Source organism: Pteropus vampyrus, unplaced genomic scaffold (genome assembly GCF_000151845.1).
Source record: "Pteropus vampyrus isolate Shadow unplaced genomic scaffold, Pvam_2.0 Scaffold154, whole genome shotgun sequence".
NCBI classification, from domain to species: domain Eukaryota; kingdom Metazoa; phylum Chordata; class Mammalia; order Chiroptera; family Pteropodidae; genus Pteropus; species Pteropus vampyrus.
This window is the reverse complement of record NW_011888935.1, coordinates 1,003,993-1,019,779: the sequence shown is the minus strand read 5'-3', so window position 1 is coordinate 1,019,779 and position 15,787 is coordinate 1,003,993. Positions and strand designations below refer to the sequence as shown.

The 15,787-nt window shown below is 44.2% G+C and overlaps 1 protein-coding gene across 5 annotated transcripts in view; it reads right to left on the bottom strand.

Moving 5' to 3' along the window:
• DGKH (diacylglycerol kinase eta) overlaps positions 1 to 15,787 on the bottom strand; it is a 173,262-nt gene that overhangs the window by 90,686 nt on the left and 66,789 nt on the right. For all 5 annotated transcript variants that reach the window (XM_011369749.2, XM_023536372.1, XM_011369748.2 and 2 more), the window contains exons 3-4: positions 12,654 to 12,764; positions 10,518 to 10,598 (exon numbers count right to left, since the gene is read on the bottom strand). In XM_011369749.2, coding sequence (XP_011368051.2) covers positions 10,518 to 10,598; positions 12,654 to 12,764 — 192 coding nt within the window. The remainder of the gene's footprint in view (positions 1 to 10,517; positions 10,599 to 12,653; positions 12,765 to 15,787) is intronic.

Below are 15,787 nucleotides of genomic sequence, written 5' to 3'. Positions count from 1 at the left end.
TGCATAGCATTCCACTGTGTGCCATATTTCATAATTCATATGTCAACCAGACCTCTAACCTTTACATTTGGGTTGTTCCTAATCTTTTGCTATTACAATGTGCAATAAATATCCTTATACACGTGTCTTTACACGCATAAACTGTACATTCCACCAGCCTTGCTAATTCTGGATGATGTTGGCAGCAAAGTCACTAATGAATCTAAAGGCGTGAAAGAACTTTCTTTACACTCTATCCTGTGAAGGGAGCACCTTTATCACGTGGTATTTTCAATGGCCATGTCGGTTTTTGCTGGTGCGCACACTTCTATCTACACTGAAAAGACGTACCATCTGAAACAGGCTCACGTGAACATGTTCCCTGCACACACACACACACGAAGCCACCGCGTTATTACAAAGCGAGATGGTTTAGCTGCTTTATGCTGACAGCTTTTCTCGCGCCATGAGCCTAACAAACAGGGAAGCTCTGATAATACTGTTGAGCAACTATGAAAAATTAACTACTGCCAGGACCCTTTACTGATGGAATTCTGAAAAAGAAAATGGCCAAAGTCTGTGCAGAAATAAGACCACGGCGTCCAAACACTCAACCCGATGCTCTTATAAACATGAGATAACTTAAAACGTACGTACATACACACGACACATAGAATACTGTCCCTCTCCCGGCCACATACCAGCGGCAGGCCTGTGTGACCTCTGGTCCCAAGCCCAGTCGTTTCCACTGTCAGATGTTCATACTGAACAGTGTTGTCCTAAACTACTACAAAGCATTAGTGAAGTGTGTAAAAGCAACTCATTTGCAGAGACGAGAAATCCCACCAGCTGAGCCAGACAGACCGTGTCACTAGGCCACACCTGGTGTCTAGATTAATGGAAGGTGTCAGTCCCCACTGCTGGAGGGGGCCTGATGAAGTTCTGATGTCAGGGGCCACTCAGCGTGTAGCCACACCTTCTGCTCTAAGATGGCAGCACTGTGGAACAGTTTCTTGCCACGAATCCGTTTTTCTGAGATTTAAAGACCATCTTCTGCCTCGAGTCCTTGAGTTCCATACCAGTAGGCACAGCTTACTAGAAGTTTCTGAAGGTATCCCAAGAGATCTGTGCAATCCTTCACAAACCCTGGTCAGCTAGCACAGCTCATGCTCCAGGACTGTCCAAAAGTCTTCGGATCGGCTACCTGCAGGTCTCATCCTGTGACAACGAACGGAAGGAAGGAAGGGAGGAAGGGAGGAAGGGAGGGACAGGCACCTCGACTAGAGAGCACTCCACCTACCTGTTGTCAACAAAAAGATCTTGCTTCTGACTTCACTTATCTGTCGCTGACTAGATTGTAACCTGTCTCCTGTTAAGTGCACATCTACCTTTGCCTTTGTGCATTCCGGTTTGGTCTTGGCAAAGTCTGAACTGACTCCAGAGACCACAGAAATGTTTAAGGCAGAAACCACTGAATTGAAAATCTCTTTTGTGAACCCCTTTCTGCCAGGATCACACATATCTCTGGGCTTCTCTGGGAGTCTGAGCACCATGGCTCCCAACTTCTTACAGGGCACCAAAGAGTCTGGCTTCCTGAGGGATCGGGAACATCTAACTTCTTAGGAAAAAAAGACTCTGCCATGCTACCCAGCGCAGAGCTCTTCGGGGTTCTGTCATCCCGATCAAACGGCCACAGGCTTTCATGTTTCAGAGGTCTGGACATTTATGGTGTGTTTTTAAAAACATTTTCATTGCCAGAAGTTTATTTTCCCATATTGGTCCCTACTGCAGGTACCTCCATGAGATGGGATGTCATCTTTCACAGGATTTGAGGTTTCCCTGTTTCCCAAATGGGTATCAGAAGTCAGAGCTAATCTAAGTGAGTGGGACCGAAGAGCCTTCGAGAAGCACTTCAGCCATGCAAAGACCACAACGGCGTCCAGGTAAATCCCACAGCCCTTCTTCAAAGGGCATCGGCGGGGTGGTCAGGCTGGCGAAGGGTGGGCGAGCCTTCCGCGGCGGTCGGCACAGCGTAGAAGCCGCTGTGTACCTGGGTGGCTGGTGGAACCAGGGCTGCGAGGTCAGACATGACCAACCCTTGCCAGTTTTCATGCAGAATCTCTCAGGAGAGAAGATAGGATCTAGAAGTTCAACTGCCCGTAGCTACAACTGCTGTCTCCAGGGCCACAGTCACAGTGACAGCGTCAGCTCAGGACCATCGAGACGTCCTGTGCAAGGCCTAGCACGTGGAAATGTGAGTAAAATGCACATTTATAACTAGCCCCCAAAACAGCTGTGCAGCCTGTGGCCATCCACTGGGAGCTACAGCACAGAAGGGACAAGCAAAGGTCACTCCACCATCCACAAGGTTAAAACGGGCCAGACTGGCCACCACATGGCAGTTTTCCACCGGCCAGCCGCACGGTGCCCGAGGCTAACGTCCTCTTCGAGTGCCGGCGTCTATACTCGGGGGTAGGCAGTTCCACACAGTGGCACGTTCTGGCCTCAGAGATGCCAGCATGGGGCACGTCTGTGGCGAAGGGCAGACAAAGCCGTCGCCAAGGGGCCAGTCTGTGGAATCGCGAGTGGTGTGCGCCTCAAGCTCTCAGAGGCCGTGTGCCCCTCTCTCTCCGACAGCCTGTGACGGACCCCTGTGATGATGGACCCCTGTGACGGACCCCTGTGATGATGGACCCCTGTGACGGCACGGGCTCCGGCCCCCACTGCGAGGCAGTTCCTTATTCTCTTTATCCCAAGGATCCTACCCCAGGGCTACACACTTTAAAGACAGGGGCCTGTCCGGGGAGGCTTTAAAACTTTTTAAAATTTTGGTACTCAGTGGCCAATTCTTTTTATTCACCGCTGCATATCCAGAATCTAGCATGATCTCCGATACATGCGGCAAGCTCTCAGTAAATATCTGCTAACTGAATGAATGAATGAATGAATGAATATCTGAGGGCAGTTCCAGAGGTGGACGATGGGCTAGGGAGCGGGATGCTGTGCAAGAGCCTGCGGGATATAAAAAGTACTAGCGGTGGCAGGTTGAAGGTCACTGCCCACGTTCTCTCTGAGCCCTGGGTCTTCGGCGGACCGGGACAGGTGAGGGGAAGTGGTCGTGCCAAGCACTGTGACTTGCCGTGGCACCCGGCCTGGAGCACCAGGGGCACAGTTCTCCCGAACTACCGATAGTGTCGACTCACACCACGACAGGCTCTTAGATGAGCTGGTCTCTGAGCTGGGACTCCCATGGGCTGACTGTGCAAACAAGCCCGGGTTCCCAGAGCTCTGGCATCGCCACAATACGCAAGGACATGCTCACTGGTTCCTGACTACTTTAGAAAGCCTCCTGAAAGATGTACGGACGGCTACTGGTGAAGGTGGAGACAAGGAAAGGCACAATTCTTCTACCCATAACAAGATTTCAGTCTAGCTACAAAAGGACCAACGGTTTCTTACCTCCTAGGACTCTGGTCTGAGGAAGCTCATAATATAGCTATAAAGGATATTTCTCTGGGTTATATTCTTGGAAAAGATGCCACTTTGCTTAATGAAAAGAAAAATACAATACGCCCACAGAAACAATGATATCTCGTTTCTAAAAGCCTGGAGTCTAAGTTATAGAAAAAGGAATACAAATTTCAAACTTATTATAAATTATGAGCTTTCATAGTATATAGTCATCTAAACCTTACACGTCAATTTTAAAAGGTGAAACAGCCACTCGAATTGCATTAATATCATTTTAGAGTGGTATAAAATATTTTAAACAACTTGGATGTAAAATACATGAATTTTGCCACTATCAGGCATCTAATAATTCCGTTGAACCACTGCAATGATTAATGTTAGGCATGAATCATGTCTGTAAGAATTACTTCTGGTATAAAAACAGTCTGGGTCATTATATAAAGATTTCAAGATGGATACAAATATTTATAGGTATATTACAATCCAGCATTACTGGAGGAAAATTAGAAAACTGTTTTCTAAGCTAAAACCTGAAATTACATTTTATTTACTGTCATTCCTCTCTGCCCGGCCCTGTGTTAGCCTTTGGGATTCAGTGGTGAAGGAGACAATTTTCGTAACTGCAAGGGAATTGGGTCCCCACCATCTTCCCCCAGTCCCTTCCACATACACAAGCCAAGCAAAGATCTGTCCCAGAGCATTCCTGAAGGATGGTCACTTAGCTCTTGCTGTGTGCTGTCATGAGACTGTGTTTAAAGTGTCCGGCACAGTGCCCACTCCTCCCTGCCTGTCCCCACCGAACCCCAAGGGCTTGACAGTCAGGAATTTTGTACCAGCTCCGCATAGCTACTGGCCGTCCAACCTCGCGAAGCTCATGTCAACACTCTGAACCCGAGGCTGCTCCGAGAACTCTGGCTGGGAGGCGCCTTTGGTTCACAGGGAATGAGATGACTGGGCAGTTCTGACAATGGGCAGGGCCACTACCTCACAAGGGGCCTGTTCCATCAGGTGGAACTCTCAAGTCAGAAAATTTTCCTCTATGTAGAGCTGAAATTGTCCCTCCGTGAACTCAATCACAGGTCTTTGTCCTGCACGCAGCAGTAACACAAAACCTGTCTACCGTCTCTTTTACACGATAATCCTTCAAATATGAAAGACATTTCACGTTTTCCCCACATCTCTAAAATAACAAGTGCCTTTTAATGTCAATCCATCCCGTGATCCCGGGACCTTTGAATAAGATTGCTAACCTGCCTCGGGGAGCTCTTTAGCCAACATTTCCATTTCAAATGCAGTGCCCGAAATATAACGTAATAACATTCGAGTTTGTGGTGTGACCCGCCAGTATGAAACGAGCCTCTGGTGACACAACGTAAGGCTCTATGGTTGACTTGGAGTAGAAAAGACGACTGACTGAACGTGTCAAAACCAAACGGAAATACTCTGTGAACCACACTCATTTAAAACTCCACAACAGGGAGGCAGGGCCGCACAGTGGAGTACCACCAAGGCCAGAAGACCCGGATGGGTTCAGATTCCAGCCATTTCCATGGATTAGACGTTAGCCTCCATGCTTCAGACTCCTATAAATGGAGAGCGTGATGGTTCCTACCTTATAGGACTGATACAAAGAACTGAATGAGTTACAAGATGTAAAGCATTTAGAAGAGGCACACCGTAGTTACAACAAATTATTACCAAATAGAGTAGGCAGCTTGTTTAAGTGATTATTTACTTAGGTGATTATCTAAACACCTCCTGCCTGCTGTGCATGCACAAATGATATGAAAACAATAACTTTTAGTTACTTCTTTTGTAACTAATATTGAGACACTAATAGATAAAAGTAAATTGACACTTTCTGAGATTCAAAGGATGTGAGATCTCTCTTGAGAGACGGACCGAACTGTAGTAATATAGAGGAAGCGAAGGAGTAAACACAATAAACAGGAAGTAAACACTAGAACACAGCCTGCTGATTTCAATTGTACTACGAATGCATAATTTTCAGCATTTCATTTGCTGTTAAGAGTATGTTCTCTTTGTTTATTGGCTTGATTTTATGCATACTTTTTAAACCTCATCGGAAAAATCATAATCTAATGCTAATCAACTTTCTGTCGTGTCTGCTGTGACAAGTGACCCTTACACTAAATGACTCTGCTCCAGTGCTCACTGAGTTCTAAAAATAAATGCTACCACGTGGTATCTGTTTCACACAGCTGAGCGAGCCAGCACGGATGTGCAGTGACCATGAGGTTTCACACACACTTGTAGAGAGCTCACTAGAAATGTTGAGTGGCTAAATAAACCAAATAAATTACCTGTGCATTTCTTTCTAGTTAAAAAAAAAAAAAGTGCTACTTTCTTTACAAACTTCCATGAGAAGTTTTAAAAACGTCAATACAATAATTTCTTTAAAATGATGAGTCATTTGTTTAAGATTTAGCCTTTCATTAAACAGTAAAGAAAACAGTCATTTGAACAGCAGGCTTTGAAACCCTAACATATATCGTGTGATTGTGATGACTTTCAAATCATTAAAAAGCTCTTCGTTAGCAAATAACTTCTCCTCACAAAGAGTGGTTGCAATTCATTCATTACAGAATGGTTGCCTTCCCCATGACACTTACTAAAGTGAGTCGAAAGTGAGAATAAATCTTCACTACACCTCTGAGAGACGAGCAGGATGAAATATTTTCTCAAGATAAAGTTCATCTACGTTCTCCTCCAAAATTCCTGAACTTTTAGGAATTTGTAACATACTGTCAACAGAATACTGCATGACACAGAAGTGCCCTGGGTCAAACATCAGGTCTGGGACGCTTCCCAGGAGGGCACCAGTGTGACCAAGGGGAAATCAATTCTGCGGTTTAATCTAAGAAGAACATGTCACATATAGCAAAAAGATGTGGTACAGATGAAAATGTTAAAGTGAGAATAACACTCAAAACACCATGCAGATATCAGCAAACTTAAAAAAAAAAAAACTAACAGTCAAAAAATGAACAAAAAGATTAAGAATATACTACAAATTTTGCAATCATGGAAAATGCCACAGCGGAAATTAAACTACAAGTAAATTAATGATGAACGTTAACCTAAAGGTTTATAACATGCCAAATGGCAGTCCGGGATTGTCCATTACTCCCCATCACATCACATCGCTGTCACCTAATATCACAGAACATGCTTTGAGGGCCAGGTTTTGTTGTCACAGTTGTTGTCTATTGCAGAAGACACTTGCAAAACCCTAAACTCAAACCTTGGTCAAAATAGCCCAATCTAAGATAATTAAAAAGTATATATGCATGTATGAGTGTGAATATATATTTAATGGATCATATCGATTTATTTCAGCTTCCCGAGACCTGGAAGACAGGAACCCAGCTGTGCTGTGTGACCAGTAGAAACGGTGTGATAATAGACAGGCAGTGTTTTAAGCCATAAAGTTTGTGGTAATTATGAAGCAATAGAAAACTAAGACACTACCATGAACATGAGACTTGCTAACTCCAGGGACGGGAGCCCAGGCTGGCTCTTGGCATATCGGCAAACCCTTTGACGTCCCCTCCCCTGGAAGCTCCGCTGGCCTCAGTGACGCACTCATGACCTCCAGCAGAGCGCTGCTGAACAACGTGCCAGGGCTGGTCAGCTGCCTTTGGCTTTCTAGAACTCTCAACCGAGAATCCACTTTACTAGAGAGCTTGGCGTCGGGTTTTCAGAAGCTCTGCTTTTCCACTTCCTGTTTACTAATTATAGGTTTTCTATTTACTATTGTCCCTTGTGAATCTACCATCCTTAGGGACTTCCAGGAGAGGAGGAGTGGCTGCAGCGAAACAGAATTTGACCATTCCTGGACTCCCCAGCCATCACACCATCATACGACGCTATTAACCTTGGACATGAACTAGCCAAAATGACAATGACAGCCTCGACAACAGCCACCACAAACCAGGGAGGTGAGATGTTTTAGTATTTGAAGACAGGATTGTCAATTACTGGTTAAACACATTTCTCGTGTTCCCTTCTATACTCTGGAAAGTCCTACCAATCGGATTTGCTGTAAAACTCGAACCAACAATCGGCCTAACACTTTAGTCTCTACATTTCTAGCCCAACAAATTTCAGAAATGTTTGGTTAATTGAAGAAATTTCTTGAAAATCTGTCAATAAAAACTCTTCTCGTGCCTAACATAAATTTTCACCTCATTAATTAAACCAGCAAATACTTATTATGGAGAAGGTAACAGGAGGTTGAAAGATGGGACACAGGCCCTATGCTCAAGGAGGCTATAACAGACATCAGTACTTAAATACGTATTAGGCAGAATATAAGTAACTTCTGTAAGAAAGGCTCGAGGAGAGACGGCAGGCAGGAGGAAGTCCAAGAGAGAGCTGTACAAAGGATTTGAATAACTCTCCCGACCACCTCTCCAGAGCTTCTCAGTCCCCGTACCTTTATCTGTCTGATACTCTACACCTTGTCTTCACCCGAAATTATTCCATCCTTCAAATCGTCAACGTTAGAACTCTCTTCAGACTGGACTCCAGATCCCTGTTGTGGGGAAAACCCTTGTCATCCCTCCTGCATGAGCCTCCACCGGGAGAGAGGACTACTGGTCACTCCCCAGGGAGATCAGTGGTTAATCTGATTGGTCGCCCTACCCTACCTTCACCTGGGAGGAAAGAAAAAGCAACATTTGGCCTGACGCCTCCAACAGTTGATCAGAAGCTCTGTATTTCGTGGGTTTTGGATCCTACTGAACCATTACTAAGCTGTCGCTCACCACTTATGTTTCATTCTGAAAACCTGAGAATTAAGAGCGAGAAGACGGATGAGTTATTGATACCCCAAATAGCCAACAATCCCTTTATCTTTCTGTCCAATATTCCCCATGAACCATGAACCCTGGATCAATCTAGTTGTTGTTCTCTGTCCCCATCTTAAAGAAAATGCTATAGGCCTAAGAATTAAGACTATGACTAAACTTGATCTCCAGTCTCTGGGAGATGCTACACTCTTCACTACCTAGTAAATCTTCTGCAGGCCCCTATTGAGTTTCAATTCCAATTTTGTATAGAAGCTACTCCAGACTCTCCTAAACTCTTACTCATAGCAGAAGGCCTTGTCTCTGATTTCACTGAAAAAATAGTAGTATTTGGGTTTGAAGGCTATGAACTTCCTGCCCACACCTGCTTCCGGAAACTCTGTCTCCTGTTCGATGCCGACCCCTGACCCTGGGTTCTGGCTCTCCGCCCTTCGGCGTACTCGGCAATCACGCGCCGTCAGTCAGTCACTCCCTCTCTCTCCTGAAGCTTCGACTTTTGATTCTAACAATTCTTTCCTCTCTCCACACAGACACGCTCAAAACCCATTTCGAAAACGAAGCAGAAGCAACGATAAAACTATGACTCTCTCAACAAACCCGAACACTCTTCTAGCTACACTTCTAAGGGCCAAGCTTTTAGGAGAAGTGACCTCCGCTGGCCTCCTCTGCCTTTCCGCACTGCATCTCAGTGGAGCCAGACGCATGCCCGCCCTTCACCGGTGTGATCGAACGGCCTCCGAGTTAACTACTGCCACAAATGCTTTTCATGTCTTCTTCGTCTTGACTTATCGACAGCATGTGACGTTTAACAACTTCCGTCCTGAAACCCTTCCACTGGCTTTTGTAACAGCCGTGCCTCCTGATGCTCCTTCTATACTTCAGAATGCTCTGTCCTTATTGGTCAAACCTTAAATTTTAACATTTTCCCAGGATTCTATTCTTGGCTTTCCTCTTCTCAAACTGAACTCTCCCTGGGGAGGGGGAGGGGAAGGAGGACAAGGAAGAATATTTACACCACGAATTATCATCCCACATGCCCATGAATCAATAAGACTAAATCTGAACTCATTTGCTTCCTCCCCCACCCCAGCTCGCCTCTATCGTGGCAATGCTCTGTATTTGTTTGTCCGTCTGTTTTCAACTGCCCTGTGGGGACAGATACAACACACTGCTGTCCGGAGTGGTGGCCTCCTAGAGCAGGGACTGGGAGCGTGGATGGGGGCAACTACATAGCAAGAACAATACATCTTAGGGGACCGAAGGAATACATGGTTATAGAAACAACCCCAGATGAACTTCACTGAACTATACTGTGCATATCTTTATTTATGATGTTTATCTATCCATCCATCCATCCATCCACCCATCCATCCGTCCATCCATCCATCTCTGAATCTCTCTTGTGCTTAGCACAAGCACCTGGTACATGGTACTCGACCCACAGGGTACTCAACTCATATTTTTTTAATCAAAGAAGTAGAAGAAGTATGAGATATCTGAGATAAGCTTTGAAGAACTGGTAGAATTTCAACAGCTACAGATGGAGGAGGAATCGTTTAAGGCAGAGGAAATGGGAAAAGCCCAGGCACAGACAAAAATACTCGACTGACAGGGTATGTAAAGGCAAATAATGATCAGTAACACCAGAACGCTGATGTGTGGTTTTATAAGACTTTAAGACTGAGCTGCAGATGCGATCTGACAAGCAATGGCGAGCCAGGGACGTATTTTAAGCAATGGCATTTGCAGTTGGAAAAGAATTAACTGGAACCGAGGACACTTCTTAAACAGCTACCAAAAGAATTACCTAAGTGAGAAGAAATGAAGGCCCGAACTACAGCAACTAGAGTAAAAGTAGAAGAGAGGGAGAAAATATTACTTTTGAGACTGAAGATAAAAACCGAGCTTTTCGAATATTCGAGAACAAGGGAGTCAGTCGAAGTCGTAAATTTAAAGGAAGTGAAAAATTCAAACCACTAAAATTAAAAGGCCTAAAAAGGAACAATAAATATTTAAAAAAAAAATACATTTAACACATTGGTTTATGGACCCGAACAATCGCGAACGGTGTTGGGTACTCGAGCACACAGTGTTCTCATCAAGCTGGTTGTGCTGGTGAGAACTCCAACAAGCACGGGCTGACACACAGGGGTGAGTGAAGAGGACATTCTGTGTGTGCGCAGGAAAGATCATTCTATGAGTTCTGAGGAGGGAGTGAGCAGAATATAACCATACCGTGAAGCTGTTGTTAGCATTTTTTGTGCTTGCTTCAGCTACACTGGCATCTGAGAGGTCAACTTCATCAAATATCAGAGACTGTTAATGAAAAAGAACACAAACATATTAAATAAAAACTGAACTCAATGCTCCTCAATATTTATTATTATTATTTTTTTTACTATTAGGTCATGACTATGCGGGCATGTCAGGAATTAGGAAAAGAAAATGAAGAAAAATTTAAGGTAGTGATACTTTGTGAGTAAAACCACAAAGTATGAGTAACACATAAATCCCAAACTGAAAATGACTTGAAAGAGCTTTAGAACACTGTTTCAAAGCAAAATGCTCTGTGCACCTAGGAGCATAATCCATGGGGAACCTACTAAGTGTCACACACACACACACGCGCACACGGGACAGTATCTCTAAACCTTGTAACAGCTTTGCCAGGAAGGCAGAGGAGACATCATTGTCCCCACATTTGCTAAATGAGAAATGAAAAGAACTAGTCCAGGCTCAGATCATGGAATTTTCTGGATCTTATCTTCCTCATCTATAAATGTGTTCAAATGAGACGGTGAATCGCTCTGCGAATATAAGATGAATGTTTCTTTTATACTCTTAAAAGTGGTTTTCATCAAAAATTTTTCAGTGGTTAAAACCTCCACAGAAATGGAATCTCTAAAAATATACGATTTAGAAGTTAGAATATTCTAGTAAATAAATGTATCCTTCCCACTTTTAGTCACTTGGTTGTTGTTCATACTCGTTCAATGTTCTTCCAGCAAGGCGGGCAGAACAAGTCTCCTCTAGAAGTGTCAAAAAAGGGGGCCCCTTCCTGGACAGCCTCCACCGCCCCAAGATCTCCAGGGGGTGTGTTTCAATCCAACCAATCTGACTGGAAGACTCGTTCCCCGACTCGAGAGAATTTACAGTCTAGCACAGGTGATGAAACAGACACAGCTAATGTTAATGTGAGACAGACGATATATTAAAAGTGGAAGAGATGCCACAAAATGCTACGGACAGCCACAGATAATTTACACTCTTTCCCTTGTGAGTAATGGAGTAAAGGCTATTTGAGGGGTATCTTAAACAAAACGAGGAATTTTGTCAAGTGGAGACAGGGGGGAGGCTATTTGGAGGTGAGGAACGGGGGCAAAGCTGAAAACTATCAAGCAGTCAGTGCTGCCGAGAAATAAACGTGAAAAGTCAGGATGGAGCCAGATCAGGGACAACCCTAGACACGGTGACTTTTAAAATAAGATTGATTATTTTATTTGGTTATTACTTCTACAGCTGCGTAAACTAAGAATTAGGTTTGTTTGTTGATTTGTTCTGACTTCCTGGTGCACAACTCTGCTATTTATATCAGAAACATACATTTTTTTTTAATATGGAAATGATCAATTACTCAACTGGCACAGTAGCAAGAAATCGTAATGTTTATTTTTGAAGGTCTACTAAAATAGCAGTTCTAAACGGAAACTCATTCTTACAATTTTTTTCTCCCCAAACTATCTGATTCTTATTTTATTCAACTGTTACATGAAAATTATTTAAAGCCGTAATCTTATTTGACTACGATTTTTATTCTTAACCACTAGCATAACTGAGTGGTGATTTTGTGTGTCAGGCAAACACCTCAAGTCTGTTATCTCGTTTAAACCCCTTCTCAACATCGCACGCTGTCTGTCCACAGCCACTTCCCTGGAAAGTGCTAGAACTGGGATACGAACTCTTGTCTGAAACCAGAGAATGGTTTCTTAGCAACTACAGAAATTCTCTCTCATGGCCAGGGAAAGATTTATCAGGTAAAAAGTATCAAGGAGAGGGGGGAAATCCAAAATTTTGAGTTTATTGTATCTGATAAGGTTACATTTAGTGTTTCATTTTAACTGGAAGGAAAGAAGGAAGGAAGGAAGAAAGCAAAATACACTGGAACCTTCCTGCTCGATTGTCCTTCGGGGACACCGTGAAAGTGACTTGAATTAGCTCCCTTGGGATTTGGTCCAAGAGGGATCACGTTTACACTGAACTCACATAAGAGCAGTCAGGCTGTAGTGGGCCCGTGACAAGAACAGTGACAGAACCAAACTTCCAAACCCATCCCCAACCTCAAGCGCTTGCGCTAGAATTCTCTCGAGTTACCTTTGAGTCCTTTGCATAATAAAGCGTACGGCCTCGAAGCTTGAAGTACCGTTTCTTCCACCGTTGGAAAGAACTGGTTTGCTTCAACAGCTGCCCCTCTTTAATACTGGTCTGGGGAGAAGCAGAAGTACAATGCCATGATTAAAATGAAATTCGAAACCAAAGATATTCAGAATTAATGACACACTATCATTAACGTTTTGAATATTGTTTCCCGTGTCCTACAAATGACACGAGAGTATTTTCTTCTCCTTCTTGTCCAACCAAGGGAGCTCATGTGCAAAGTCCCAAGGAGCAAAGGGAAATTGGACAGGGTTCCCTGACCTCTGAGTAGTCAGAAATAGTATGGAAGGCACATGCACGTAAACCATCACTCGCAATACAGGGTGATGCATACACTGACTTGTATACAGTAAGCGTTTAATAAATGACAGAAAGGACAGAGGTGCAGTATAATATAATGGTTAAGGAGGCGTGGGCTTCACATCCCCGTGACTATTTTTATAACTGGCAATTTGTACTTAACCCCTTTCACCTTCTTCACCCACCCCCCGCCTCCCCGACTCCTCCCATCTGCAACCCTCATGAATACGCTCAATAATATTATAATAACTACGCGTGGTATCAGATGGGCGCTGGTCATCTTATGGTATATAAATGTCTAATCGTTATGCTGTACACCTGAAACAAACAGATGTCAACGGTAATTCAAATTTTTAAAAAAACGAAAGAAAGGCATGGGCTCTGGAGCCAGAACCCCTGTTTGTGCTCAGCTCCGGGTGCCACCACTGAGTAGCTGGATGATCTTAAGCAACCTACTACACTTCCTGACGCCTTTATTTATTCATCTATAAAAGGGATGAATGACAACTTACAGGGCTGTGGCGAGGCATAAATGAAAAACTCGTAAAGGATTACTGCACGGCACACAGTAAGTGATCATTAAATGTCAATTGTCATTAGCCATATGTCAGTGTAACAAACACATATTCAAAGCACCGTGCCTGGTGGTCCAGAGAAGGATCAGCTCCACCTCAGAGGGAGTCAGGGAACTCCTCGCAGAGGGAGTCAGGGGTGGGTCTCAAAGGACTTTATCGAAATGGCCAGGAATGGGGAAGGGTATTTTAGGTGTGTGCAAAAGCAGAAAGGTTTAAAACAGCATGGCTTATTTGGGGATCTTCAAAGAGCTTTTGGTTATAAATGCAGATGGGGTTTACCAGGCGGGGCAGAGACGTGGCTGAGAGAAGTAGGCAGGGGATCTGTGATGCTGGGCCAGACGCTGTGCTAAGCCCTTTGTGATGCAAGTTCACTTCGTCATCAACCCTCCCACTTCCCCTAGTATCTCTCCCTGACTTGGTCCCTCCCTCCACGACGGTGCTTTGCGTTCGAGTGGGCACCCGAGCTCCTCCCCGAGGTCTGCAGAGGACCCACCATCTCCTCGAGGGCTCTTCCCTCAGATATCCTTCGCCTCCGATTCTCCGACCTTCTCGACGGGACCCACTGCATCGACCTCCAGTTTAATACAGCAACGTGTTCCCCATCTCGATCTTTCTTCCTCTCCCATGCAAAGTACTCTGCATCTTCTAATGTGTAACGTAAGTTACGTATTTATTATGTCTACTGATGTGTTTATTATGTTTATTGTTACCTATTAGAGTAGAAGATCCCTGAGTTTATTTTATCTAGTAAAGTTAAATTTACTATTTCATTTTAACTGGAAGGAAAAAGAGAGAAAGGAGGAAACTAAACTTAAAGCAAACGAAGCTTATAGCCTTGCTGTGACATTGTCCTTAGGAGACATGTCACAGGACTGAACTCAAAATGATCCTCTTGGGATGGGGCCCGAGATGGATCATGTTTATCCTGAATTCACAGAGGAGCATTAATGCTATAGCAAGCCTCCAAGACAAAAACAGCTCATAGAACCACGATTTTAATCCATCCCACCGGGTTGCACATGATAATAGCTTAAGTACCAAGAACATCATCTAGCATGTACGATACTGAGACCTATATGAATGTAGAGCAGGTACTGAGATCAAACCCGTCTGCTCAATTCAAGTTTATTCCCAACTTTTACCTTACACTGTCTTTTATCATCAACGTGACATAAAATATTGAAAAGAGTCTGCCGTCACTAATAAGGCAGTTAATTACATTAATGCTTACTTTCAATCTCAATAAGAGATCTTCCCTACAGTTTGCTCAAACTGGTCCTCTAGGAATGGTGAGATCATGACAATTTAATGATAACGAAATACTTTGAAACTTTAGTACCGAAGAGCTCAGTCTGGACCGAGACACAGACTTCCAGCCAGGCTCTGCCACACGCTAACAGCATGAATCTGGGCCAGCAACTTCAGCTGTCTGTGCTCCGGTTTCCTCTCTTAAAATATGGGACTAATAATCCCAACTTCACAAGCTCGTTGCATCTAATTTAATTATAAGATGATGCCTGGAGAGCACTTAGCACACTGTCTGGGTTACAGAAAACATTCAATAAGTGGCAGAAAGTGTTGTTATTATGATATCATTATGCTATTAAGTTCAGGGAGTTTTTGCCAGGCACCAAATTATAAGAGCTTCTTGGAAGAAGGGAATTCGCGTTCAGAGGCCACTGTAAGGGCAAGTAACAGCTGGAGCAGGGCAGAGTGTCAAGGGATGAGGCTGAGGGAGACGAGCCGGAAGCTGCGGGCCACGACGGGGAGTTTGCTTTTCATTCTAAGTGCAAAAAGCTAGAAAAATGTTTGAAGCAGGAGAGAGAGAGAATGGGGAGCTGGGTGAGAAAGCGGGGGACAAGTTAAGAGGCTGCTGTAGTTATCCAAGAAAGAGACACCAGAAGCTTGAACTAAGGTTCTAGCATCACTGAGATGGGACAATCTGAGATGTTACTTTGGAGCCAGAATCTACTGGGCTTACTGGCAGCCATGAAGGACGAGACACAGAAGAGAACCAAGGAGAAGGCTAAGCATTTGGCTTGGGCAACTACATGCGAAGGACCGAGAGAGAAAGGGCAGTGAGAAGCGCATGGCGGCCGCATCTGACGTGACCCAGCGTGGAGAGTCTGCGATTCTTAAACCCAGACACGAGGTACTGAAACGCTACGCAAACGTAACTTACCCGAAGAACAAATC